We start from the raw sequence: 27,068 nt of genomic DNA, 5'->3' as shown, positions 1-27,068 counted from the left end.
GGGTGCAGTTCATCTGGTTCAGGTGACTTATATACTTTTGAGCACCTTCTCCCTTGTAATAGTAACTGCACCCACTTCTCTTCCTTCACACACTACAGCATCTCCACACTGCTAGTGTCTTCCACAGTGAAGACTGATGCAAAATACTAATGTAGTTCATCTGCCAGCTCCTTGTCCCTCATTATTATTTCTCCTGCCTCATTTTCTAGCAGTCTGATCTTTTATTTTTTTTACATACTTGAAAAAGCTTTTACTAACCACTTTGATTTTATTTGCTAGCTTGCTTTCATATTTCATCTTTTCCCTTCTAAGAATTCTTTTAGTTACTCTCTGTAGGTTTTTAAAAACTTCCCAATCCTCTATCTTCCCACTAATTTTTTCTTTGTTGTATGCCCTCTCTTTTGCTTATACATTAGCTTTGACTTCCCTTGTCATCCATGGTTGTACTATTTTGTCATTTGAGTATTTCTTCATTTTTGGAATACACGTGTCCTGCACCTTCCTCATTTTCCCCAGAAACTCATGCCATTGTTCTTCTGCTGACATTCCTGCCAGCAGCTCCTTCCAATTTACTTTGGCCAACTCCCCTCTCTCATACCCCTGTAATTTCCCTTACTCCACTGAAATACTGCTATGTCAGACTTTACCTTCAACCTATCAAATTTCATGTTGAACTCAATCATGTTGTGATCACTGGTTCCTAAGGGTTCTTTTACCTTTAGCTCCCCTATTGCCTCTCGTTCATTACATAGTACTCAATCCAGTATAGCTGATCCCCTAGCAGGTTCAACGACAAGCTGCTCTAAAAAGCCATCTCTCAGGCAGTCAAGAAACTCACTCTCTCGAGATCCATTACCAACCTGAGTTTTCCAATTGACCTGCATGTTAAAAACTCCCATGACTATCATAACATTATTCTTTTGACATACCTTTTCTATTTCCTTTTGTAAACTGTGGTCCACATCCCAGCCGCTGTTGGGAGGCCTGTATATAACTGCCATCAAGAGCCTTTTACCCTTGCAGTTTCTTAGCTTAACCCACAAGGATTCACCATCTTCTGATCCTGTGTCACATCTTTCTACTGATTTGATGCCATTCTTTACCAGTAGAGCCATGCCACCCCCTCTGCCTACCTTCCTATCCCTCCAACATAACGTGTAACCTTGGACATTCAGCTCCCAACTGCCACCATCCTTCAACCACGATTCAGTGATGGCCACAACATCATACCTGGCAATCTGTAGTAGTGCCGAGGTCCAGGACCTCCTCTTTGGCCATAATGAGGCATTCTCAGGATGGAGGTGCAACACCTCATATTCTGTTTAGGTAGCCTCCAACTTGATGTATGAACGTCAATTTCTTCTTCTGGTAACTTTTTTCTCCCCATTCCCTTTACCACCTCTTTTATTCCCCACTCTAGACTCATCACTTCTCCACATCTGCCCATCACTTCCTCCTGTTGCATCTCCTTCTTCTCTTTCTTCCTTGGTCACTCTCCTCTCCTATCAGATCCCTTCTTCTCTAGCCCTTGCCTTTTTCAACTACCACCTCCCAGCTTCTTACTTCATCTCCACTCCACCAACCAGCAGGTTTCACCTATCACCTTGCTAGCTTGTCCTCCTTCCCCTCCCCCATTTTGTTTTATTCAGGTATCTTCCCCCTTCCTTTCCAGCCTTGATGAAGAGTCTTGGCCCAAAGCGTCAACTGTTTATTCATTTCCATTAATGCTGCCTGAACTGCTGAGCTCCTCCAGCATTTTCTGTGTGGCTTTCTGGATTTCCAGCATCTGCAGAATCTCTTGTGTTTAGCATTGAACCAGGGCTCCCAAAAAGCTGCCTCACTGTTCCTTGTAGGTTGTAAGCCATGCTTTACTGTGATTTTGGGAATGGAATTTAGAGGAAGTGGGTTGGGTGGAAATCAAGTATACTAGCTGAAAATCTTTCTGTACATCTTAATAGCAATATTTGAACCCCTCCAAAAGGGCTCCTTAGTATTACACAATATTAAGCGAGTCCCAATCAAAGTCAATAATGACATCAAAAGGCATACAACTTTCTTGATTGACAGCAGTCTTTGAAACACTTTACTGCTCCATTCTCCTCTGATATCTCTCTCATGTCATTCAGCTTGACGGGACTTACGGCTCTGCAAGTGCTTTCTGTTGCTTCAGTGTCTCCCATTCAGTTCATGTTTTTGCAAATTCTGCTATAGAGGACCTGCAGCTGTATAAATGGACCCAGTCGTTGCATGTAATAACCTGGAGATCTCTTGGGAGGTGGATTCATGTCTATGTTATGCTACAAGTGGATACATTTCTAACAGAAAAAATAGATGAGGCCACTGCAAATTAGAGAGTAAACCAGATGGGTTCAGCAGTGGGTATCTGAGCCAGTCTATGCGATTACCAGTTGAAAGTTTTCACGAAGTATTCATTCTATTAACAGACTCAAAGAGGTTTCAGTCATCTTTAGCTCAGGATATAAATTGTTTTAACAGAGGCACAAGAGCAAATATCACTAATGTTTGATATCTTCCTTTTTTTTCATTTGTTTGTTCAACTTATCAGCAAATCCCATAGCATCTCTAGAATGTGTGTTTTTTTCCATCTGATTGCCATAATCTGTTAGCTGTAACAGACCACATTAGCTCCACCTCTTTGGATATTTTTGACAATCTTGAACGTTCTCTTTAATGATTTAAACTATATTTATAAAAAGCATGCAAAACAACGACATTTCTGCTCATCTGGCGCTTTGTCAGACAAGTAATCTGACAATTTATTGACAATGAAGTCCAGAGAAGGCAGTATGTACATGTGAACAGAATGGTAGCTAAGGCTGTATCCATGGGAAATGGGAGCTGGGGTGTGCTCAAGGGAAAAGAAGCCCTTATGTGATTGTGTGACTATAATGGAATGGAAAACAATGGGGCCATGTAGTACAATTGCACTGTCCACACCATCTGTTTACATCCTAGGACAATTAAAACACACCCAACTCAAAATGGCGTCAAACCAATACCAACAACATCAGACACAAATAAAAGCTTGTTTTGCACCTAAAGAACAGTGTGAGTAAAAGATCAAGGTCAGTACCTTTAAAAATGGAGCTGGTGCAGGTTTAAAACATTACTGAGGCTGAAAAATGACGATATTTTGTAATATATTTATAACCAACAGTTTTAAAATATATAATCCTATTATTTTCTTTGACAGAAGAATGCTGAAGCTTCCATATGGGGTATTATTTCTAAAATTAAAAACATAAAACAGTTCAGAACAGGAGCAGGTCCTTTGGCCCATTTGTTGTGCCAAACTAATTGAGCTAATGACATCTGATTAAATAATTCCTTCTGCTAGCATGTGACCTCTATGTCTCCATTCTCTGCAAAGTCATGTAGCTATCTAAGAGCCACTTAAACACCTTTATCATATCTGCCTCTACCGCCACCCTTGTCAGTGCATTCCAGGCACAAAGCACTCTTTCTAAAAAAAATTTGAACTTTCCCTCTCAGAGTTATAAACTCATTCAGGTGGCTTCACACCCTCCCCTGCTCCAGAAATACACTGTTTGTCCAACCTCTCCTTATAGTAAATGCCATCTAATTAGGTAGCATCCTGGCAAATCCCTTCTGTACTCTTTCCAAAGCCTCTACATTTATTCTATAAAAGAACCATAGAACACTACAGTGCAGTACAGGCCCTTCAGCCCTCCATGTTGTGCTGACCCATATAATCCTTAAAAAAAGTACTAAACCCACACTACCCCATAACCCTCTATTTTTCTTTCATCCATGTGCCTGTCCAAGAGGCTCTTAAATACCCCTAATGTTTTAGCCTCCACCACCATCCCTGGCAAGTCATTCCAGGCACTTAGAACCCTCTGTGTAAAAAAAAACTTACCCCTGATGTCTTCCCTAAACTTCCTCCCTTAATTTTGTACATATGCCCTCTGGTCTTTGCTATTGGTTCTCTGGGAAACAGGTACTGACTATCCACCCTATCTATCCCTCTCATAATCTTGTGGACCTCTATCAAGTCCCCTCTCATTCTTCTACGCTCCAAAGAGAAAAGTCCCAGCTCCGCTAACCTTGCTTCATATGACTTGTTCTCCAAACCAGGCAACATCCTGGTAAATCTCCTCTGCACCCTCTCCATAGCTTCCACATCCTTCCTATAATGAGGTGACCAGAATTGAACACAATACTCTAAGTGCGGTCTCACCAGAGATTTGTAGAGTTGCAACATGACCTCTCTACTCTTGAACTCAATCCCCTTGTTAATGAAGTCTAGCATCCCATAGGCCTTTTTAACTACCCTATCAACCTGCGCAGCAACCTTGAGGGATGTATGGATTTGAAACCCAAGGTCCCTTTGTTCATTTACACTTTTAAGTAACTGACCATTAATCCTGTACTCAGTCTTCTGGTTTGTCCTTCCAAAATGCATCACCTCATACTTATCCGGATTGAATTCCATATCTGGATTGAACTCTATAATGGAGGGACCAGACCTGAAGCCATACTCTTGATATAGCCTAGCCAGAGTTCTATAAAGCTGCAACTTGACTTCCTGACTCTTGAACTTCGTGCCTTAATTAATAAAGGCAAGCATGCAGTATTGCCTCTTTACCTATTAAATGAAAAGTCAACCAGGGACCACAAAGTATTTTGTTGTATTGCTCATATTTAATTGCCCTTGAAAATATGGTGATGAGTTACCTTCTTGAATTGCCATAGTCCTTCTAATGAATGTCCACAATGCTGATGGATTGAGTTTTCCAGGATTTAGTCTCACCATCAAAGAATGAATAGTAATATATTACCAGCTCCGAGTTTTACATGTGGTGTGGGGCACCAATGAAATTATCATTAACACTATTACAGAATAATCAAAAAGCAAAATAAAAGAAAAATGCTGGAAATCTGAAATCAAAACAATTAACAATTAACAATTGCCCTGTAGATTAGGCAATAGAGCAAAGAATCAAGTTAACGTTTCAGGTCAAAGAATTTTCATTGATAAAGAAGGATTATCAACCTGAAACATTAACTCTGTTTCTTTATCCATAGAAGTTGCTAGACATATTATGTATTTTCAATATTTTCTGGTCTTATCATTGGAAGGATTTACATTGAAAATAGCCCCTCAGTGGGAGGTCAAATGTAATTTTATACATGAAATTCCTGAATGTATCTGAAAATAATCATCCTTATTAGATTCTGTGGTGCAGAAAAATAATGAAAATCTGATTTATAAACCCAAGATTCTGCAGATACTGGAAATCTTAAGCAACATTCACAAAATGCTGAAGGAACTCAGCAGGTTAGGCACCCTCTATGGAGGGAATAAACAGTTGAGACTTCGGGCTGAGACCTTCATCACAATGCGAAATATTGAATCCAGTAAGATGGTGGCATGCTTGGGCGTAGTGGGTGCCAACCAGTGGTGAAATTGTTCATCCTTTATGCCTTTTTTTATGATTGCAAGGCACTGTTGGATATTGAAAACATCAAGTATGGCAGGTCTACCCCACTAGCAAGTTGTTTGGTAGCGATGGAGCTGAACTCTTTAGCCACCTGGGGAGAAGCCGTAGGAGGTAGTGCGCAATCCAACAAGTGGTGAAAATAATTGGCTTGGATTTTTTAAATTGTGATTGCAAGTCCCTGTTGGATATTGGTAATGTAAAATACTGCAAGCTCGATTCACTGGTTCATTGGTGAGACTGATGGTGCGTGGCCTGGTTTGTGGGCCCGATTCACTGGTTCATTGGTGAGACTGATGGTGTGTGGCCTGGTTTGTGTGCCTGATTCACTGGTTCATTGGTGAGACTGATGGTGCGTGGCCTGGTTTGTGTGCCTGATTCACTGGTTCATTGGTGAGACTGATGGTGCGTGGCCTGGTTTGTGGGCCCGATTCACTGGTTCATTGGTGAGACTGATGGTGTGTGGCCTGGTTTGTGGGCCCGATTCACTGGTTCATTGGTGAGACTGATGGTGTGTGGCCTGGTTTGTGTGCCTGATTCACTGGTTCATTGGTGAGACTGATGGTGCGTGGCCTGGTTTGTGTGCCTGATTCACTGGTTCATTGGTGAGACTGATGGTGCGTGGCCTGGTTTGTGGGCCTGATTCACTGGTTCATTGGTGAGACTGATGGTGCGTGGCCTGGTTTGTGTGCCTGATTCACTGGTTCATTGGTGAGACTGATGGTGTGTGGCCTGGTTTGTGGGCCTGATTCACTGGTTCATTGGTGAGACTGATGGTGCGTGGCCTGGTTTGTGGGCCTGATTCACTGGTTCATTGGTGAGACTGATGGTGTGTGGCCTGGTTTGTGGGCCTGATTCACTGGTTCATTGGTGAGACTGATGGTGCGTGGCCTGGTTTGTGGGCCTGATTCACTGGTTCATTGGTGAGACTGATGGTGCGTGGCCTGGTTTGTGGGCCTGATTCACTGGTTCATTGGAAAGACCAATGGCAGGTGAGCTACATGGCCTTGGTTGTGGTGTGGACCAGGCTCTCATGCCTTGGGTCACTTGTTGCAGCTGCCGGGGAAGGAGACACCAGAGCTGTCTGTGAGCCGCTAGATTTCATACTGTGTTGGGGGCTAGTGCCTCCTGTTGGTGCTGACCTGCAGTGTTTACTCCCTCAATCATGTTTGTCTGCGGCTACACTTGCACGAGATGAGAAATTGCTGCGGGCTGTTTTTGCAGAAACATGGCTTCAAAATCATCCATGTACTATCAATTGACAAGCCATGTCACTCAGGGGCTTGGGCTGTATTTTTTTTTAATATCTTTTAACTATGTTTTTCTGCTGTGGTAATTTTATGTGCTGTGTGTGAATGTTAGGACAATGCTTTGCATGTTGCTCCCAAAGGAATGCTGTTTCACTTGTCTGTTATCATGTGTGTGGTTGAATGACAATTACAGTAAACTTCAATTCCAATCTATAGAAGACCCAGTTTATAATTGAAGAAATCTTCCTTAACTTTCCTTTTCATTGCTTATCTCTTCCCATATGAACTGCATTGGATGCAGTTTAATTTTACTGTATATGTAATTGGTTATAGTATAATAAATATGATAGATAATATGTTCAATGTAAGTTGAGGGGTGAGTTCAAAGGAGGTGTGCAGGACAAGTTCTTCACACAGAGTTGTGAGTGCCTTGAATGTGCTTCCACAGATGGTGGTGGAGGCTGTGAGGCACATGAACACACAGAGAATGGAGATTGTGTAGGCAGAAGGGATTAGGTCAGTTAGACATTTAATGACTAGTTAATTAGTTCAGAACAACATTGTGAGCTGGAAAGGCTGTTCTTGTGTTTTACTGTTCTACTTTCTGTGTAACTGAACTGGGATTTGGGTACTGCACCATTGCTGAATTGAAAATTGAATGTAGTGCACTAAACTGAACTGAAAATAATATCTTTGAACTAGGCAGGGAATTGTGTACAGTATCTTAGAATTGAACAGGGAGTTGTATGGTTCAGTAGGATTGTTGAACAGAATAGAAAATTGGGCACAATATTGTAGAAGTAAACTGAGATCTGGGTACAGTACCATGGAACTGAGTTGCAGATTATACACATCCTTACCAAGTATGTAGTCTACGCGACATGTATGGTCTGTATTCCTCTCCAGTATTTTCCCTGTGGAAAGATAGAAAACCCAGTCAACTTGGTGCTGAACAAAGCCTGTATTTTACACTCATGCTCTGTGACATTGGCACAACAGACAGGTTATCTGGAAATTATTGATTGGTCGTGTCAATGGATCTATATTTGTAATACGATGCATTTTATTGTGTTAATAAAAGCTTTAATGCTTTGAAATAGACATTCACATTAAAAGATATACTGAACAGAGTGACATGGTAAAAGATTGATCTGATCACTCGATTAAAAAACTCAATTGAGCAAGTTCTTGGAATATTTAGTTTAAATTTCAGTCTTTGCTTATTTTATATGTAAAAAATAGTACACGCTCCGAGCAGTCTCTCTCGATTGCTGACCTACGTATCTCTCCAGTGCGCAATACCGCGCGTTACCTTCCGCTTCCTCGAGTGCAATCTCCCTTTAAGGCCAAGCTTGCGGTGTGCCCCCGAGGTTTGTGCGCCACCTTTCAGTCCATTGGATAAGAAGCGGGAAAAGGGAAGGTTTTTTTTCTCTTCTCTCCCCCCCCCCCCCCCACGTTGCTCGCACGAAATCAACGAAAGTCATTGGGCCAAACCAAACCCAGACCCTCTCTTGACACAATAGCTGGGTGCGAGGGATTTCTGACTTCCGCTTCGGGTCTTTGTAGCCGCGCGAGTGTGGAAGTGCTGCATTTGCTGCTCTCGGAGTCCACAGGCACGGATCGAGATGGTGAGTGGAGCGGTCACATTCTACCTGATGCCTGCAACATTCACTCTCAGACATTTGCTGCTAATTTGTTGTCACAATTGAATTAAGATCACGAAAAACAGTTACATGGTGAGGGTCTATCGATCTCATAAACTTCGGGAATATAACGTTAATATAAGCGTCGAATTCAAAAAATCTGGACATTTGCATTTTTCTCCTGTTTATTCTTTGGTGTATTTATTACATAACAAGCAGAAGAAAATATGCGCGTGTTGCACAGATTTCTATTGGCATCTCTGCGAAAGGTAGAGAGTCAGTGAACTCTCGTGGTTTTCTAGGAGCCCAAAGACTAACTCGGTGGCAGGCAAATTGTTTAATTCTTTTTATCGTACCCATATTATGGGCATGGCACTTACTTATCGCCCTTCGTATATCGTCAGCTGGGCAGTACTTATTGCTCTCTACTCGGTCTGCGCTTGTATAAAGTACACCGCCTTTCCGCTTTAATGGTTTCAACCCGCTTGACGATTCGGCCCGGAGGGAACAATGGCAAGCGGGTAGTGCGATATTTTCTGCAGCCGCAGTGAGCTCCCAACATTTCTGTTGAAGAACTTTCCCGAAGTGGTGTGGAGTGGGTGGGCAGCTGGCCTAGTGTTTGTCCCCGTACTGGGCTTTTGGCACAGGCGCGCACCTTTTACTGTTTGCCGACAGCTGAGAGGTGGAGAGGGAGAGGAGGGGGCATTGGAATGAGATCGGCTGCTGCCCTCGGGCTGTTTTTTGTAAATCTGCGGTGGCAGGAGTGATGTTTACGGAATGCAGTCAGTGTCTGTATGCGTGTGATCTGCTTCTTGCACAAGCGAGTGATTAACCCAGCACTTCTTTCTCCCACAAATACAAATGGATTTATTTTCATGTGGGAAAACGCGAGGTGGGGCTGTGTGCAACAGTCGCTCCCTCCAACTAAATTAATTGTCAGAATTCACACGTTGCTTTAATTTCCTGATGGTGACCAGGAAGACGACGGGTACAAGCTGATCCGCAGCTGTGCGCTGTCAATCCCGTATCGTTCTTTGGCACCATTCCGGATGCAGCCGTCTTCAGAACGAAGTTTTGTGGAGCCACTTATGGTAATACAGACTTATTGTTTGAATTTCAGTAACTTAACTAGTGCGACCTTGCGCAGAAATACCTATCGCTCGTTGGTACCCCAGGCTTCCTAAGCCCCTGCTGTTGATATTTGTGCTACTTTAAAATTTTAAACAAGGCATTCTGTTGTAAATCAGAATTTCGTTGGGAGACTTTTGAGGTAATTTAGTTAGGCGCCAGGCTTAAGCATTTTTGTTCAGAAATGAATCGATCTTACAAAAGCATGAACTAAGAAGCTAAGAAATTTATTATATTCAGCAAAAACCTTTCTGAAAAGTTAATTCCTTTCCTAAGAAGGGACCTCACAGTAATCTGGCTGGTCCAGATGAACCTGGGAGCAATAAATTCTACCAAATAACATCTATTTTGGAAAATGGAATGAAATTGGAAATGGGTAGAAATCTTTTAAGTTTGGCTTGTTAAGGGTTGCCTTAAACAAGTGGTAATAAACTTAAAGAACATTTTTATCTCTTGAGAACTCATAAATTAGCATACATCTTTTGGGAAAATCAAACAGCAAAATAAAACTGCAGATGGAAATCAGAAATAAAAGCAAGACAATGCTGCAAATACTTGGAAACACACACACACAAAATGCTGGAAGAACTCTAAACAAGCCAGGCCGCATTTCATACAGTTGTAGAAAGCTGCCTGGCTGATTGGCCCATCCAGACTGCTTAGTTGCATTGACCTGCACCCAGATCCGTTCCCCTCTCATCCATGTGCCTATCCAAATTTCTCTTAAACATTGAAATCAAAATCACATCCCCCACTGGCTCTGGTAGCTCAAATCAACACACTCACCACCCTCTGAGTTCCCTTTAAACATCTCACCTTTTCACCCTTAACCCATGACCTTTAGTTGTAGCCTCAGTGGAAAAAGCCTGCTTGCATTTACTCTATACCCTTCATAATATTGTATACCTCTATCACATGTCCCCTCAATCTTCTACATTCTAGGGAATAAAGTTGTAACTTATTCAATCTTTCCTTACGACACGGGTCCCTCAGTCCCGGCAACACCCTTGTAAATTTTCTGAGTACTTTTTCAGTTTTATTTAGGTGACTAAAACTGCACACACTGGAAAGGATATCTTGATGAAGGGTCTCAGCCTGAAACATCGACTGTTTATTCATTTCCATAGCTGCTGCCTAACATGAGTTCCTTCAGCATTTGGTGTGTGTTGCTGTGGATTTCCAGCATCTGCAGAATATCTTGCGTTTATGATTTGCTGAAAGTACTTAATTCAAGCAGCATCGGTATAGAGAGAAATGGGTACCTTTGGATCAATGACTTTTAATCAGAACTAGGAGATGTAAGGAAAAGTCAGTATTAAATTGCAGAGGTAGGGGATGTTGGAGTCCAAGAGGCTGAATAATGTAAATGGTGGTGGTGTCATCTGCAAGAGGATGGTGAAGGCTTATTAATCGCAGCTCATCTGAATAGAGGAAGATGAATGAGACCGAGAGGAACACAGGCTGGAACTGTGTAGTACAGAACACTACAGTTTTGAGTCAGTTATACAGTGCAGGAATATGCCCTCTGGCTCAAATTGTTCATGCTGAGCACCTGAGCTAGTCCCATTTGCTTGTCCATGTCCCTATAAACGTTTCCTGTCTATGTAACTGCCCAAGTAGCTAACAAATCCTTAGTTCAAAAGTTTTAACTAAAGCAGAATTTGCTGGGTGTATCCAGGAAGGGTTCCAGACAGAGTGTGTTTTCAGGCCAACTATAGGAGGGGTCATTGTGGATAATGAACCCGGACAGATGACAGATGTCTCGGTGGGAGAGCATTTCAGATACAGTGAACACAACTCCCTGACCTTCAGCATAGGAACAGATGATATGGGAAAGTATTTAATTGGAGGAGGGCCAGTTATGGTGGAATTAGGCAGGAACTTGGGAGCACAAGTTGAGAACAGATGCTCTAAGGGAAATGCACAGCAGAAATGTGGAGGCTGTACAGGGGCCACTTGCATGGGGTTCTGTATAGGTTTGTCAGGTAAGAGAATGCTGGGGTGAAGAAACTATGGTTGCAAAGAGAGGTGAAACATTTAGACAAGATAAAGAAGGAAGTGTTCTTATGGTTTAGGAAGCCAAAATCAGCCAGGTCTCTTGAGATTTTTATGGTAGACAAGGATCTTAATAATGGATTTAGGAGATTTAGAAGGGGACATGAGAAAGCCTTGGTGAGTGGGATTCAGAAAAACCCCATTCCATATGTATATGAAGAACAGGAGGATGATTGGAGTGAGGATAGGACCCCTCAAGGATAAAAGTGGAAGCATGATCCAGAGGTGGAGAAGGTAAGGGAGTTCCATAAAGATATTTCACATCAATGTTTACTGTGAGAGGAACCTTAATAAATGTAAGGTCAGTGTAGGACAGGCTAATGTGCTGGAACTTACTGAGGTTAAGAAAGAGGCAGTGTTAGACAACGGAGTTTGGTATGGTATTTGTCAAGGGATGTATACTTTAATAAATACCAGGCAGAGGGACTTTGATGACTATGAAGTCAGTGTAGAACTTGCTAATGTGCTGGAATGTGTCAAGGTTAGGAAAGAAGATTTGCTGGAACTTTTTTGAAAAACTTTAAGATAGATAAGTCACAAACAAGAGAAAATCTGTAGATGTTGGAAATCCAAGCAACGCACACAAAATGCTGGTGAACTCAGCAGGCCAGGTAGCATCTATGGAAAAAGTACAGTCGATGTTTTGGGCCGAGACACTTCGGCAGGACTGATAAATCCCTGGTGCTTTACAGGATATACTCCAGTTTATCATGGGACCCGAGGAAAGAGATTGCTATGCCTTGGTGGTGCTTTTTTCATGATCATTGGCCACAGGAGATTGGAGATTGGCAAATATTGTTCAAGAAAGGGATTCTTTTGGGAATTGTAAACAACAGTGGTGGTAAATTAATGGAGTGGATTTCATAAGGGCAGATTATGAGCATTTGGAGAAGAATAGTCAGCATGGCTTTGTGAGGGGCAGGTTGTGCTTTATGAGCCTTTTTTAAGGAGGTGACAAGACAAATTGGTAAAGATAGAGTGGTGGATGCAGTGCAGATGGATTTTTATTAAGGTATTTGACAAGGCTTCCCATAGTCAGCTCAACCAGACTGTTAGGAGGCATGGGATTCAGGGAAATGTTGCTGCATGGATTTGGAATTGGGTTGCCTAAAGTTCTGCCTGGAAGTTGGTGACAGCTGGTGTCCCGCAGGGATCTGTTCTGGGACCCATGATCTTTGTGATTTTTTTCCCATAAATTACTTGGATGAGGAAGTGTAAGGGTGGGTTAGTAAGTTTGCAGATGACATGAAGTTTGTGGTGTTGTGGATAGTGTATAAGGTTGTCGTAGGTTTTAATGAGACATTGATATTTTGTAGAGCTGGGTTGAGAAGTGGCAGATGGAGTTCAGTTTGGGAAAATTGTGAGGTGGTACACTTTAGAAGGTCAAACTTGAATGTGGAGTACAAGGTTAATGGTAGGATTCTTAGCAGTGTAGAGGAACAGGGAACTTAGAATCCAAGTCCATAGATCCCTCAAAGTTGCTGGCCAAGTTGGTAGGGTAGTTAAGAAGGTGCATGGTGTGTTAACCTTCATTAGTTGGGGGATTGAGTTCAAGAGCTGTGAGTTAATGTTGCAGTTCTATAAACATTTGGTTAGACAACATGTGGAGAATTATGTTCAGTTCCCCCACAAGGTGCTATCCTCAGCTCTTTTCTGTACTCCCTGTACACTCATGACTGTGGCCAGTTTCTGCTCTAACTGCATTGATACGTTTATAGATGATACTATTGTAATGGGTTGCATCTCAGATAACGATGAGATGGTGTAGAGGAGGGAGGGAGAGTGTTTAATAGCATTGTGTTGTGACAACCTTTGCATCACTGTCAGCAAAAGAAAAGAACCAGTCCTTGACTTCAGGAAGGGGTTGAGGTTGAAAGCTTCAAATTCCTAGGAGTGAACATCACTAAAAACTCGTCCTTGTCCAACCATGTGGTTGTCATGGCGAAGAAAGATCATCAGTGCCTGTAGTTCAAGTCAAGTCAAGTTAACTTTTATTGTCATTTCAACCATAACTGCTGGTACAGTGCATAGTAAAAATGAGACAATGTTTTTCAGGACCATGGTTTACATGACACAGTACAAAAACTAGACTGAACTATGTAATTTAAAAAAAAAAGCACAGAGAAAGCTACACTAGACTACAGACCTACACTGGACTGCATAAAGTGAGTGCCGGCATTACAATAAATAATAAACAGGACAGTAGGGCAAGGTGTCAGTCCAGGCTTCGGGTATTAAGGAGTCTGATAGCTTGGGGGAAGAAACTGTTACATAGTCTGATCGTGAGAGCCCAAATGCTTCAGAGCCTTTTCCCAGACGGCAGGAGGGAGAAGAGATTGTATGAGGGGTGCATGGGGTCCTTCATAATGCTGTTTCCTTTGCGGATGCAGCGTGTAGTGTAAATGTCCGTGATGGCAGGAAGAGAGACCCTGATGATCTTCTCAGCTGACCTCACTATCCGCTGCAGGGTCTTGTGATCCAAGATGGTACAATTTCTGAACCATGCAGTGATGCAGTGATGCAGTTGCTCAGGATGCTCTCAATGTAACCCCTGTAGAATGTGATGAGGATGTGGGGTGGGAGATGGACTTTTCTCAGCCTTCGCAAAAAGTAGAGATGTTGAGGGTCCAGGTGAGATTCTCTGTCAGGTGAACACCAAGAAATTTGGTGCTCTTTACGATCTCTACCGAGGAGCCATCGATGTTCAGCGAGGATTGGTCACTCCGTGCCCTCCTGAAGTCAACAACCATCTCTTTTGTTTTGTTCTCATTCAGAGGCAGGTTGTTGGCTCTGCACCAGTCTGTTAGCTGCTGCACCTCCTCTCTGTAAGCTGACTCGTCGTTCTTGCTGATGAGACTCACCACAGTTGTGTCATCGGCGAACTTGATGATGTGGTTCGAGCTGTGTGTTGCAGCACAGTCGTGAACTGTGATGGGAGTAGAAAGGGATTGTGAACAGTGACGGGGTGTAGAAAGGGACTGTGAACAGTGACTGGGAGCAGAAGGGGATTGTGAACAGTGATGGGGAGTAGTAAGGGATTGTGAACAGTGATGGGAGTAGAAGGGGATTGTGAATAGTGACGGGGAGTAGAAAGGGGTTGTGTACATTGACTCAATGTTACAATGTTACAATCTGCAGTGTCCACTTATTCGACTCCCCCCCTCACCCACCCCAACTCAAGGACCTTCCTTTGACAGCAGTGTACATTGCTGTCTCAACGTTACAATCTCCTGCAGTGCTCCATTCAGCAACACTGACGAGGGGTCGGGTCGACCCTAAGGCTGCACCTCAAACGTGCACGTCTTTCAAGCAGCATCTGGAGATCCCAAAACACAAGCCGCTTGGTGAATTCCGAGAGCATTGTCATGAAGAACCACAGTTTGTGTTGCAGCACAGTCGTGGGTCAGCAGAGTGAACAGCAGTGGACTGAGCACGCAACCCTGGGGAGCCCCCATGCTCAGTGTGATGGTGTTGGAGATGCTGCTCCCAATCCGGACTGACTGAGGTCTCCCAGTCAGGAAATCTAGGATCCAGTTGCAGAGGGAGGTGTTCAGGCCCAATAGGCTCAGCTTTCCAATCAGTTTCTGAGGGATGATTGTGTTGAATGCTGAACTAAAATCTATGTACTTCATCCAAACGTATGTGTCTTTTTTGTCCAGGTGGGTTAGGGCCAGGTGGAGGGTGGTGGCAATGGCGTCATCTGTTGAGCAGTTGGGACGGTACGCAAACTGCAGGAGGTCCAGTGAGGGGGCAGCAGGGTCTTGATATGCCTCATGACGAGCCTCTCAAAACACTTCATGATGATGGATGTAAGTGCAACGGGACAGTAGTCATTTAGGCAGGACACTGAAGTCTTCTTCGGCACGGGGACGATGGTGGAGGCCTTGAAGCACGTTGAAATGGTGGCGCTGCTCAGGGAGATGTTGAAGATGTCAGTGAGAACATATGCTAGCTGGTCTGCACATCCTCTGAGCACTCTACCAGGGATGTTGTCTGGTCCAGCAGCCTTCTGTGGGTTGACCCTGCACAGGGTTCTTCTCACGTCGGCCATGGAGAGACACAGCACCTGGTCATTTGTAGGAGGGGTGGACTTCCTCGCCGCCATGTCATTTTCCGCCTCAAACCGGGCGTAGAAGTTACTTGGCGCATTTGGGAGGGAGGCATCACCTGCACAGTCAGGTGATGTTGTCTTGTAATTGGTAATGTCCTGGATGCCCTTCCACATGCGCTGCGTGTCACAGCTGTCCTGGAAGTGGCTGTGGATTAGCTGGGCATGTGCACGCTTTGCCCCTCTGATGGCTCGGGACAGTTTGGCCCTTGCTGTTGTTAGAGCTGCCTTGTCGCCTGCTCTGAAGGCAGAGTTGCGGGACCTCAGCAGCACACGCACCTCTGTGGTCATCCATGGCTTCTGGTTGGCACGTATAGTGATGGTCTTGGACAGAGTAGCATCATCAATGCACTTGCTGGTGTAGCTGGTCACTGATGCTGTGTACTCCTCTAAGTTGGTAGAGTCGCCATCGGTTGCAGCCTCCCTGAACATGTGCCAGTCAGTGTGCTCAAAGCAGTCTTGCAGAGCAGAGATGGCTCCTGCTGGCCAGGTTTTCACCTGTGGAGCGCCTGTGGAGTGGTCTGTATGCTGGGATTGGCATAACAGAGATGTGGTCTGAGTAACCGAGGTGGGGGCGGGGCTCTGCCCGGTACGCATCAGGGATGTTTGTGTAAACCAGGTCCAATGCGTTCTCCCCCCTTGTTGTAAAGTCCACATACTGATGGAATTTGGGGAGCACTGACTTAAGGTTCACGTGGTTAAAATCACTGGTGACAATAAACAGACCATCAGGGTGTGCGTTTTGCAGTTCGCTAATAGCCCCGTACAGTTCACAGAGCGTCTCCTTAGCATTAGCGCTGGGGGGAATGTAGACACCGAATATAAGGACAGAGGTGAATTCCCGTGGCAAATAAAATGGTCTGCATCGAACAGCCACAAACTCCACTAACGATGAGCAGTGTCTGGAAACCAGCACAGTGTTCTTACACCATTCCATGTCGATATAAACACAGACACTGCCACCGCGGACCTTACTGGAGGCAGCTGCATCTCTGTCCGAACGAAACAAAGCTAGCACATCGCTTTCGACATCTCCATCCCCAGCTCCCAGCATCAGGCAAGTCCGAGGATTGTAGGCCTGTTCCCCTCAGCAAGCTGACATCGCGCAATTCAGCCAGCAGATCTTTGTGGTTTGTTTTTAGGCGATCTCTGTATTGTTGTAGTATCTGGCGATGGTAGATAGCCGCTCTGTTATCCATGTGCCCTAATTGAAAATTGTGTATCAAACTTAAAATAGAAAATTATATGAAAGTAACACCAGGTCTGAAAGGCTGCTGCTGTCGCGCCACTTCATGGATTCATCAGGAGGCTAAAAAATTAGCATGTTCCTGATGATCCATACCAACTTTTATCTTGTGAAAGCTTCCTATCTGGATGCAGAACAACTTGGAACGGCACCTACTTTTCATGTGACCACAAGAAACTGCAGGGAGTTGTGGACACGGCTCAGCACAGCATGGAAACTAGCCTCCCCTCCATGGACTCTCTATACTTCTCAATACCCAGTAAAGCAGCCAGCATAGTCTCTTCCCTCTTCTGTCGGACAGAAGATGCAAAAGCCTGAAAAGTGAAAGCATGTACCCTTAAGCTCAAGAACAGCTTCTACCCCACTGTTATAAGATCATCGAACAGTTCCCCAGTATGATAAGATGGACTCTTGAGTGCACAATCTGTCTTATCATTTCCTTTCACTTTATTGTTGACCTGCGGTTACAGTTTACTCTGCATTGATCCCATTTTACTTTGAAATGCCTCAATGCACTGCATAGTAATTTGATCTGTGTAAACAGTATGCAGAAGAAGCTTATCACTGTATTGTGGTACACCTGACAATAATAAGCAATCAATGCCAGTACCAAATCTGGTGGCTTCATTAAATTAAAGTAATACACAAGCTTCAGAGAGGGTGCAGAGGAGATTTACCAGGATGCTGCCTTGATTAGAGAATGTATCTTTTGAGGAAACATTGAGCAAGCTAGGGCTTGTCTGCTTGGAGCAAAGGAGAGTGAGAGGTAACATGATGAAGATGTGCTACATCAGATCTGGAGTAACAATTATTTTTGCTTTTCTTTACACTTGTATACTGGAAATGATGTTAAAGAATCTTGACTTCTTGACATAAAATGGGAGACATAACAGAGTGGACAGGATTGATCTGCTTCGAGCTTTCCTGCTGGCCATTTGCTCTGTTCAGATACATCAAATTCAAACTAAATTGCAATGGACATATGCAGTAAGTTACACAAAAGCGAGGTGATGTCAAGAAATAGCTTCCGTTTTACTGTTAGATTTCTGAATGTTCTATCAATTCAGGAACACTACCTTGTTAATAGTGTTCCTGCAGTTTTTTTGTAATTGTGGTAATTTATGTCTTTACGATGTACTGCTGCTGCAAAACAAGTAATTTCATGACCGTGATAATAAACCTGATTATGAATACTGATGCCAACCCTTTCTGGGCCATCAGTGTAACCTTCCCAAACATTTTTTCACACAATAGATTATCATTTATAGTTCAAAGTACATTTATTATCATAGCGTGTCTACATTATACAACCTTGAGTTTCATTTCCTAACAGGCAGCCACAAAACAAAGAAACCCAAAAGAACCCATAAGCACTTGTTCAACTTATAACTTTTTATTTCCTTAGATAAATAACAGCCCTTTAACGTGTGCCTGTTATTCATAGTTCCAAACACTATCCAGTTGAGATGCGCCCTTTAAGTGTAGTGCCTTCAGCTTAATATTGTATGTTGTTTTCCATGCAAGATCAGGTTTATTTAAAAGAATGATTTTTTTTATCCTTAATCTCATAGATGTCGAACTATAAACGTGCAACTTTAGAGGAGGAGGATGATGTCACAGATGCCATTGCAGACGGAAATGCCTCACCAGAAAGCATTGAGGTTTGTAGAATAGACTGGAATTAAAATGTTATTTCATTTAAACATTGTTTTATTAGGTTAGTGTTCATTTCCTTTCTTGTAAGCATGTTGAAAGTTTAGGAAGTTGTGTTATGATAATACCGTTCCAGTTTTTGCAACAACAATATACACAAAAAGTACTGCTTTTGCTGTGGCATAATCATGAACAGTCACATTGCCTTAATTTGTTCTTTATTGAGCATGAACACAGTTTCTTCTTTGATAAATAATGGAATTCCATTGCGCGCAATTGTTTTTCAGTCAAGAAAACAGGACAAACCTTAATCTAACAAACCAATAAGGATGCATTTTTTTCCACTCCTCATGAGCTATTTTTATAGTGTTCTAAATTTGGACAAATTACTGAGAATATATTTCTCTGTTTGAGCTGAAATATATCAGTTTCCTGTTGGCTACTGTATCCAGGTTACCTTTCTCACTGTGAATTTAGAATTGATGAAATGTTTAAGGCGAACATGAGCAGGAATTTTTCCACTCAGAGGGCGGTGAGAGTGTGGAATGAACAACCAGTAGAAGTTTGATTTCAGCATTTAAGAAAAATTTGAATAGGTGCAGGGATGGGAGGAATATGGAGGCTATGACCAGTACAGGTGGACAGGACAAGACAGATGACTAGATGGTCTGAAGAGCCTGTTACTGTGCTGTATGACTATACCCTATCATTTGAATGAATCTGTTTTGCACTCTTCAAGCAAGTTAAGTCCCTCTCAAAGGTGTGGCCCCCAGAATTGTACACCCTGTTTGTGGACTGAACAGGGCTTTACATAACTGAGATTGCATCCTTGTTCTGACTCTTTGGATATAAAGGGCTGCATGTCATTAAACTTGACAAAATTATTTTCTGAAAAAATGCATTATTGTTTAACGATCATGCAGGTCTCTTTAGACTGCTACTGCTTTTAACTTTTCATCACTTAGAAAACTACCATGCCTTGTATTTTTCTAGATTGAAATCTGTTGGCTAGTTTTGCACATCCATTTAATTGTTTTACTTCTAAAACACAGAAGGAAGCTAATTTGTATCACGTCAATGCAAGAATATTTCTGAAGTTATGGCATTGTCTTGACGTAAACATAATGTAATAAAACAACAATATTTATTGACAAACACGAGGAAATCTGCAGATGCTGGAAATTCAAGCAACACACACAAAATGCTGGTGGAACGCAGCAGGTCAGGCAGCATCTGTAGAAAGAAGCACAGTTGACCTTTCGGGCTGAGACCCTTCGTCAGGACTAACTGAAAGGAAAGATTGTAAGAGATTTGAAAGTAGGAGGGGGGAGAGGGAAATGCAAAATGATAGGAGAAGACCGGAGAGGGTGGGTGAAGCTGAGAGCTGGAAAGGTGATTGGCAAAAGGGATACAGAGTTGGAGAAGGGAAAGGATCATGGGACAGGAGGCCTAGGGAGAAAGAAAGGGGGAGGGGAGCACCAGAGGGAGATGGAGAACAGGCAGAGTGGTGAGCAGAGAGAGGAAAAATAAGAGGGGGAAAAAAACTAAATATGTCAGGGATGGGGTAAGAAGGGGAGGAGGGGTATTAACAGAAGTTAGAGAAGTCAGTGTTCGTGCCATCAAGTTGAATGCTACCCAGACGGTATATAAGGTGTTGTTCCTCCAACCTGAGTGTAGCTTCATCTTGACAGTAGAGGAGGCCATGGATAGACATATCAGAATGGGAATGGGACGTGGAATTGAAATGTGTGGCCACTGGGAGATCCTGCTTTCTCTGGCGGACAGAGTGTAGGTGTTCAGCGGAACGGTCTCCCAGTCTGCGTCAGGTCTCACCAATATATAAAAGGCCACACCGGGAGCACCGGGATTTATTGACATACAGTTTGGAATAGGCCTTCCAGCCTTTCAAGTCTGGTCACTCAGCAATCCCCCAATTTAATCCTAACCTAATCACAGGGCAACTTACAATGACCAATTAGCCTACTGATTAGTACGTCTTCGGACTGTGAGAGGAAACTGGAGCACCCAGAGGAAACCCACACGGTCATGGGGAAAATGTACAAATTCTTTGCAGGCAACGGTGGGAACTGAACTTGGGTCGCTGGTACTGTAAAGTGCAGTGCTAACCACTATGCTATCTCTGGCATGATTAGTGAATTGAGTGGTTGCAATAATGTCTCAAGATTTTGGTTTCAAAAAGCTGTTGACAGGCATTTTCTTAAGAGTTTGGATTATTTGATGATGATACCACAACATGTAATAAATAGAACTGAAAGTTAGCCGTCCATCTTACACCAGCTCCACAATTCAATAATATCATGGATAATCTTTTAATTTCACTGCAATATTCTTGAACTGATCTTGATTCTCTCAGAATCACAAACTCTCTTGAATTTTGTTCTTGAATAATCAAGAGTAGCTCAGCCTGTGCAAATCTCTTGGGTTGAGAACTCCAAACACTTAGTGCTCCTTTGGTGAGGAAACGAGCATACTCTCTGAATGGCCTTCCTTAGTTGAACCCGTGATCTGTGTTTCAAGAAAAATTGCATCTGATGAGTGAAATGGGCCAAACACAGGCAAATACATCCAGCTCACTTAGGCACCTTAGTGGGCATGGATGAGTTTAGCCAAAGGGCCTCTTTCCATGCTGTGCAGCTCTAGAACTCCAGCAATCTAGTTAGTCCCAATCCCGTGCATTCTCTCCACACTCATCACAGGTACTTGCCTAATTCCAAAATGAATGCTCCAGTTGAGTGCATCTCCGCTACTTCCTTGTGTTGCCTTTCACCAATCTCCTTCAGAATACTTCGGCTAATTCTTGACCCTTCTGTCAGTGAAGACTATTTTTCTCTACCTACTCTGTCAATACAGTGCACAATTTCAAATATACTAGTGGACTGGCTCTCAAACTCTGCTGTTCCACAGACAGCAGCCGTAGTATCTCAAGGCTATGCACATAACTGAGGTCCCTGATGCTTTGGATAAAAGATATTACATGTTGTAGTTTCTTAAAAAAACTCAGAGTTTTTATGTAGCTGCTTCCACAGTAGACAAATTCAGTTAAAGATATCTTTGTGCTATGATTTTTTTCTCTCTCTCTGCTTTGTTTTTTGTTGATACTGCATGGTGATACACATTGATTTCTTTATCACAAATGTAGCCTTTGGTAAAATGATTAGCTTTTAGTTTTGATGGTAGTTGATATGATGAATCTTCATTTGTGCTGAAATGAAAATAACTTTTATTTCTTTTAAATAGGTTGGATTTAGAAAAGGTAAATCACTTTCTTTGGGTCCAATTGGAAGAAGAACGCAGCTGGAACTGACCTTGTTAGTTGTACTCTTTGTTGTGGTTATGGCCCTGACTGGTTGCATAATCACTCTGGTGATAAGCAATAACCAAGGTAAGATTCCTTCTGCCCTCACAGTGTGTACGTACACAGCTATTCAGTGAGTTAAACAACTTTTCAAAAATCACCCAGCGGAAGCTTTCTTCAGAGTTTTAAATGAGATTTCTTACTTTCCTTACTTGTGAAAAGATACTGCTCTTTCAAGGGCAAATAAAGAGTGGATGGAGATGTCATTTCATCATGCTTCAAGTCAAATCAAAATTTACCTGTGCAGGAAATGGTATTTAGAAAAAAACAGCTTACGTACAAGAAGTGATGTTCTTACAAAATGAACCGAGCCTATAGGGGCCAGAACACTCCCTGCCTGGCATCCATAGGATGTCAAACAACTACTGAAACTAAAAGTCAACTGATTATTTCAGGCTTTGGCAAAAGAATGGTAGTTTCAGAGACTGGCCTTTAATCATTCTTTGAAACTGCTGATCTCGAAGGGATACTTGCTTGTGGTAATGTCTAGTGAGCAGAGAGGTCACATTAAGTTCACCCAGAATGACGGTTCAGCAAGTTGCCTTCAAAGTGAGTGTTCTTTATATGTCCTCTGTCTTGCAGTAGCCTTTCAGAGTCTATTTACTAAGGGAACTTTGAGAAGTTCCTGCACTGTGATGCACTGCACTTCCTCTGCATAAGCCTGTCTTTGAATAACAAGAAAGGTTCTAACCTTTGCCCAATTCAATTGCTTGGTGTTGCAAGTTTGCTTACAAATGTGCCAACCATTGCTAAGGCTGCCACTGGCTATTCCTGTAAAGGAATGAACAATACCGCGAGAGCTGGGCAATTGCTCTGGTAAGCAACTTTCCGTATGACAAAATGCTAAAAGGTGATAAATGAGTGATGTTCTACATCTGCATCAGGATCGGTCTGGTTGGAAGTTTCTTGCAAACTATGTTCCTGTTGATGATCAACAAGAAATGCTGGGCCAGTTAACCATGAAGAGAGGGTGAGCTGATAAGCTTGGAGTCCTCTTGTGGCATAATCCACTGGGAGCATTGGAGCATAGTTCCATTTGTTCTTCTGAGTTGATTGCCTGATACGTTGGATCTTATTAAGCACATAAACAAAGAGTCTCCTTGTTTTCATTAAATATATGATCAATAACAACCTTACTGATGGTAAAGAACTTGATATCACTTAGTTCTGTGTCCAGCTGTTCGATTATCATCTCTGCCATCTCAACTGCTAGAACAGCAGCACTGAGTTCAAGCCTTGGTATTGGTGAGATCTGGTTTGGGAACAAGCTTTGCCTTTCCCAGGATGAATCCAACCTCACTTTATCCAGCAGAGTCTGTGACCTTCAGGTATACAGCAGCAGCCATAGTTGACACGTCACAGAAGATGCAGATCTCTTTCTTTTGGATTGTAGATAATGGAATTGTTGTGTAGGTTCTTGGGATTTTAAGATCCTGATGTGAAAAACACCACTGCTTATGTTTCTCTTTAGGGATGGGACATCCCATCCACAGGTGTTTGAGGTCAACCCTCTTAACATGAAGCAACCCAGGATGCTGACTGGAGCAGAAAATCCAGGACGGTCAAATAGGCTGTTGATAGCATGCCTCACCATGTAAAGGGTCTTTTAGTATCAGATCAAGATTCTGTTGACATTTGGCCAGATCTTCAAATGGGAAACTTTGCATGATATCAGCACTGTTGGATGTGATTTTGTCCAGCCTGAGATCAGACCATGCCAATGTGGATGTGCTGCTCTCAGCATGCTGACTGCTTCTTCTGCACTAGAAAGTGATTTAAGACCATCAGCAACATAGAAATGCCTTTCAACACTGGCAGGGGTGGGGGGATATGGAGGTGGTGGTATAGGCTGTTAATTAGGGGTATTTAAGAGTTTCTTAGATGGGCATATGGATGAAAGAAATGGGCTGTGGCCCATTCGTAATTGATTGTTTAATCCACAAATCAAAAGAGTGTTGGACAGCCCTTTCGTATTCTTTATTCCTGTAAACAACACCATTGAAAATGAGTCACTATTTTAGTTCTAAAGCTATTTAATTATCTGAAATACTTTGATTCATGGTTAAAATTTGTCTTACCTGAATGCTTAACAATTAAGTCAAGTCACTTTTTATTGTCATTTCGACCATAAATGCTGGTACAGTACATAGTAAAAATGAGACAACGTTTTTCAGGACTGTGGTGCTACATGAAACAGTACAAAAACTATACTGAACTACGTAAAAACAACACAGAAAAAAAAATAGACTACAGACCTACCCAGGACTGCATAAAGTGCACAAAACAGTGCAGGCATTACAGTAAATAATAAACAAGACAATAGAGGGCATTTATTTATTGCAAAATTTGTTTTTATAAATATTGTAATTTAGAAAGGTGGATCAAAAACGAACATTTCACAAACTTGACATTTATTGTAATTGAACATTATACTACAAATTAATGTTACAATATATGTTGTTGATACAAGTTTCACCTCAACTTTCAAAATTTTGTTTTCTCATCTTTGCTCTTTTGCTATTGAATGTCAGTCATGGTTTCATAAGTACTTGCCATTGATTCAGGAGGTTGTATGCTTAAAGCCTGTTTCAGAGATTTGGAAACAGAATTGAGGCTAATGCTACATCCAGCACTGAGACAATCCTCTGAATGAGATAGTTAATCTAGTCTGTGCTTGAAGGTGGATGTAAGTGATCCTATTTTGAGAGTGAGCGGGGAGTCATTCTGACACAGGTCAATTGATCAACATCACAAAAAAAATAGCTAGATTATCTGTTAAATATCACTTTGTCCTTTGTGGGAGTTTGCGATGCACATTGGCTGCTGTATTTCAAGTATCACCATAGCAACTACTATTCAAAACTAATTTTTGGTGCTTTGGGCATTCTGAGGTTATGAAAAGTACAAAATAAACACGTCCTTATTGTACTTTTATTTCATTATGAATGATCAGTCTTCATTTTGTCCTCTCTCAGTTAATTGGTTTAGTTGAATGATGCCATGCATAAGGATCATGTTGCAATATTTCAGTTCTGTTTAATCATGCCTCAGGAAAAAGAGCAAGGTGACTCCAAATTTTGGTTTGCAAATATTGGTTTATGAACTTGTATGATGAAAATGTCATCTTTTTATTTGCAGATCCTTCGCATAAATATTGTCTGACTGAAGCATGCATTTCTGTGGCTGCTAAGATAACAGAATCACTGGACCGCACAGTGGACCCTTGTCATGACTTTTATCAATATGCCTGTGGTGGATGGATAAAGAAAAACCCGTTGCCAGATGGAAGGTCACGCTGGAATACGTTTAATAGCCTGTGGGACCAGAACCAGGCTGTCATGAAGCATTTATTAGGTAAACAATTAAAAAAAACACTACTAATTTTATTTTGACATCATGCATGTTTGAACATGCATGTTTGGTCTGTTTGTTTATTACACACTGATATATTAGCATATGATTTTTGTTGCCTTTTTGTTACTCTCACATCTATAGTGTTTTTTTTATCATTTAAAAGCACCCATGTTTATTTTTCTTTGTAAAAAAAAATAGAAGGCTACTTGTTGGTATCATTATGTTCTGCAGTATTAACTACAAAGCGTGTATTTTTATAAATCATCGTGACAGTCCCATCAGTTTCCTAGATCACTTTCAGTGCTTCTTTTATTAATTAGTAAATGATGGAACTGAACTGATTATAATGTTAGTTCTAGAAGTACAGTTTTTATGCTAAATTTTTAAAAATTGCACATAACTGAACCAGTTATTGTTAGCTCTCCCATGTGAATGAGAAGTTCTGTGGTTTGGCTTAATTTAATATGGACAATTCAGAAATTGTGAACTTTGTTGTTTGAAGTTTTCTGTAACTGATTTTAATGAAGAATTACATCATGAAGAGGAAGCAATAGTGGGATTGTGGTGACCCACTTTCTGCGCAGGCGAACCGACTCACAAATAGCCAGCGCGCGGGAGTAGACTTCGGTAATGCACCTCTGACGTCATTTCCGCCCAGAGAGGGCGGGCGCTAGGGATTTAAATGCCAGCGCCACGAAGTTTGAATAAACAAGTCTCGAAACGACTTACCGACTGCATGTCGTTATTTCAGCGCTGTGTGTAGCACATCGCTACAGTGGTGACCCCGACGGTCCAAACGGGATTTGGACCAAAGATGACTGACTCTTCATTTGTTCACGCAGTTTCACTGAAACTGCCGACTTTCTGGATGCTGCGACCATGCATGTGGTTTCGCCAAGCAGAAGCCCAGTTCCAGATTCGGCAGATATCTTCTGATTCCACGCGTTACTACCACGTGGTGAGCGCCCTGGACTAGGAGACGACCACCCAGGTTGCGGATTTCATACAGTCACCCCCGGAAGAAGGCAAATATGAAGCATTCAAAGCGCTGCTCTTTCGGACCTTTGACCTCTCATGGCGTGAGCGAGGTGCCTGCCTGCTTCACCTGGACGGTTTGGGAGACAGACTGCCGTCAGCATTGATGAACGAGATGCTGGCCCTGGCTAACAGACACAAGCCCTGCCTCATGTTCGAGCAAGCGTTCGAGCGACTGCCCGAGGACATACAGCTGCTGCTGGCGGATGCAGATTTCAGCGACCCCCGGAAGGTGGCGGCCCGGGCAGACGTGAGGGAGAGCGTGGCATCCGTCAGTCAGATTACCAAGCCACGTGCCCAACAGCGGACCAGACCAGGCCTGGCAGGGGGGTGCACACAGTGAGGAGGCCAGTGAACAGTACCACCAACGGTGGGGCACAAAAGCCCGCTGTTGTCGCCCGCCCTGCAAGGGCCAGGGCCAGCTGCCGCTAATGACTGGCGGCTGGCCATCAGGACAGCCTCTTGAACGTCTGGGACAAACAGTCAGGACGCCGCTTCTTGGTCGACACCTGAGCAGAAATCAGCGTCTTGCCCCCGACGGGGTATGACACCCGCAACAGGAAGCCAGGACCCACCCTGAGGGCCGCAAACGGCAGCACGATACGGACCTACAGCACAGTGCAGCTGCAGTTCGGCGCCAGCTGGTTCACGTGGGACTTCACACTGGCTGCCGTGGCCCAACCACTCCTGGAGGCGGACTTCTTGCAAGCTCACAGCCTGCTGGTCGACTTGCAAGG

The 27,068-nt window shown here is 42.8% G+C and overlaps 1 protein-coding gene across 5 annotated transcripts in view; it reads left to right on the top strand.

Moving 5' to 3' along the window:
* Nucleotides 1–27,068, top strand: part of LOC132378252 (endothelin-converting enzyme 2-like) — a 150,627-nt gene that overhangs the window by 25,799 nt on the left and 97,760 nt on the right. The window contains exons 1-5 of one of the 5 annotated variants that reach the window (XM_059945013.1): nucleotides 8,121–8,361; nucleotides 9,354–9,467; nucleotides 18,485–18,574; nucleotides 21,825–21,969; nucleotides 25,081–25,296. In XM_059945013.1, the coding sequence (XP_059800996.1) occupies nucleotides 8,359–8,361; nucleotides 9,354–9,467; nucleotides 18,485–18,574; nucleotides 21,825–21,969; nucleotides 25,081–25,296 (568 nt within the window). In that variant the 5' untranslated portion in view covers nucleotides 8,121–8,358. Of the gene's footprint in view, nucleotides 1–8,120; nucleotides 8,470–9,353; nucleotides 9,468–18,484; nucleotides 18,575–21,824; nucleotides 21,970–25,080; nucleotides 25,297–27,068 lie in introns of those variants that run through there. The other 4 variants (XM_059945020.1, XM_059945048.1, XM_059945037.1 and 1 more) reach the window with 4 other exon arrangements.

The sequence above is a fragment of the Hypanus sabinus genome, chromosome 2, assembly GCF_030144855.1.
Source record: "Hypanus sabinus isolate sHypSab1 chromosome 2, sHypSab1.hap1, whole genome shotgun sequence".
NCBI lineage: Eukaryota > Metazoa > Chordata > Chondrichthyes > Myliobatiformes > Dasyatidae > Hypanus > Hypanus sabinus.
The sequence above is the reverse complement of the archived record's forward strand: the minus strand, read 5'-3'. Positions and strand labels throughout refer to the sequence as shown.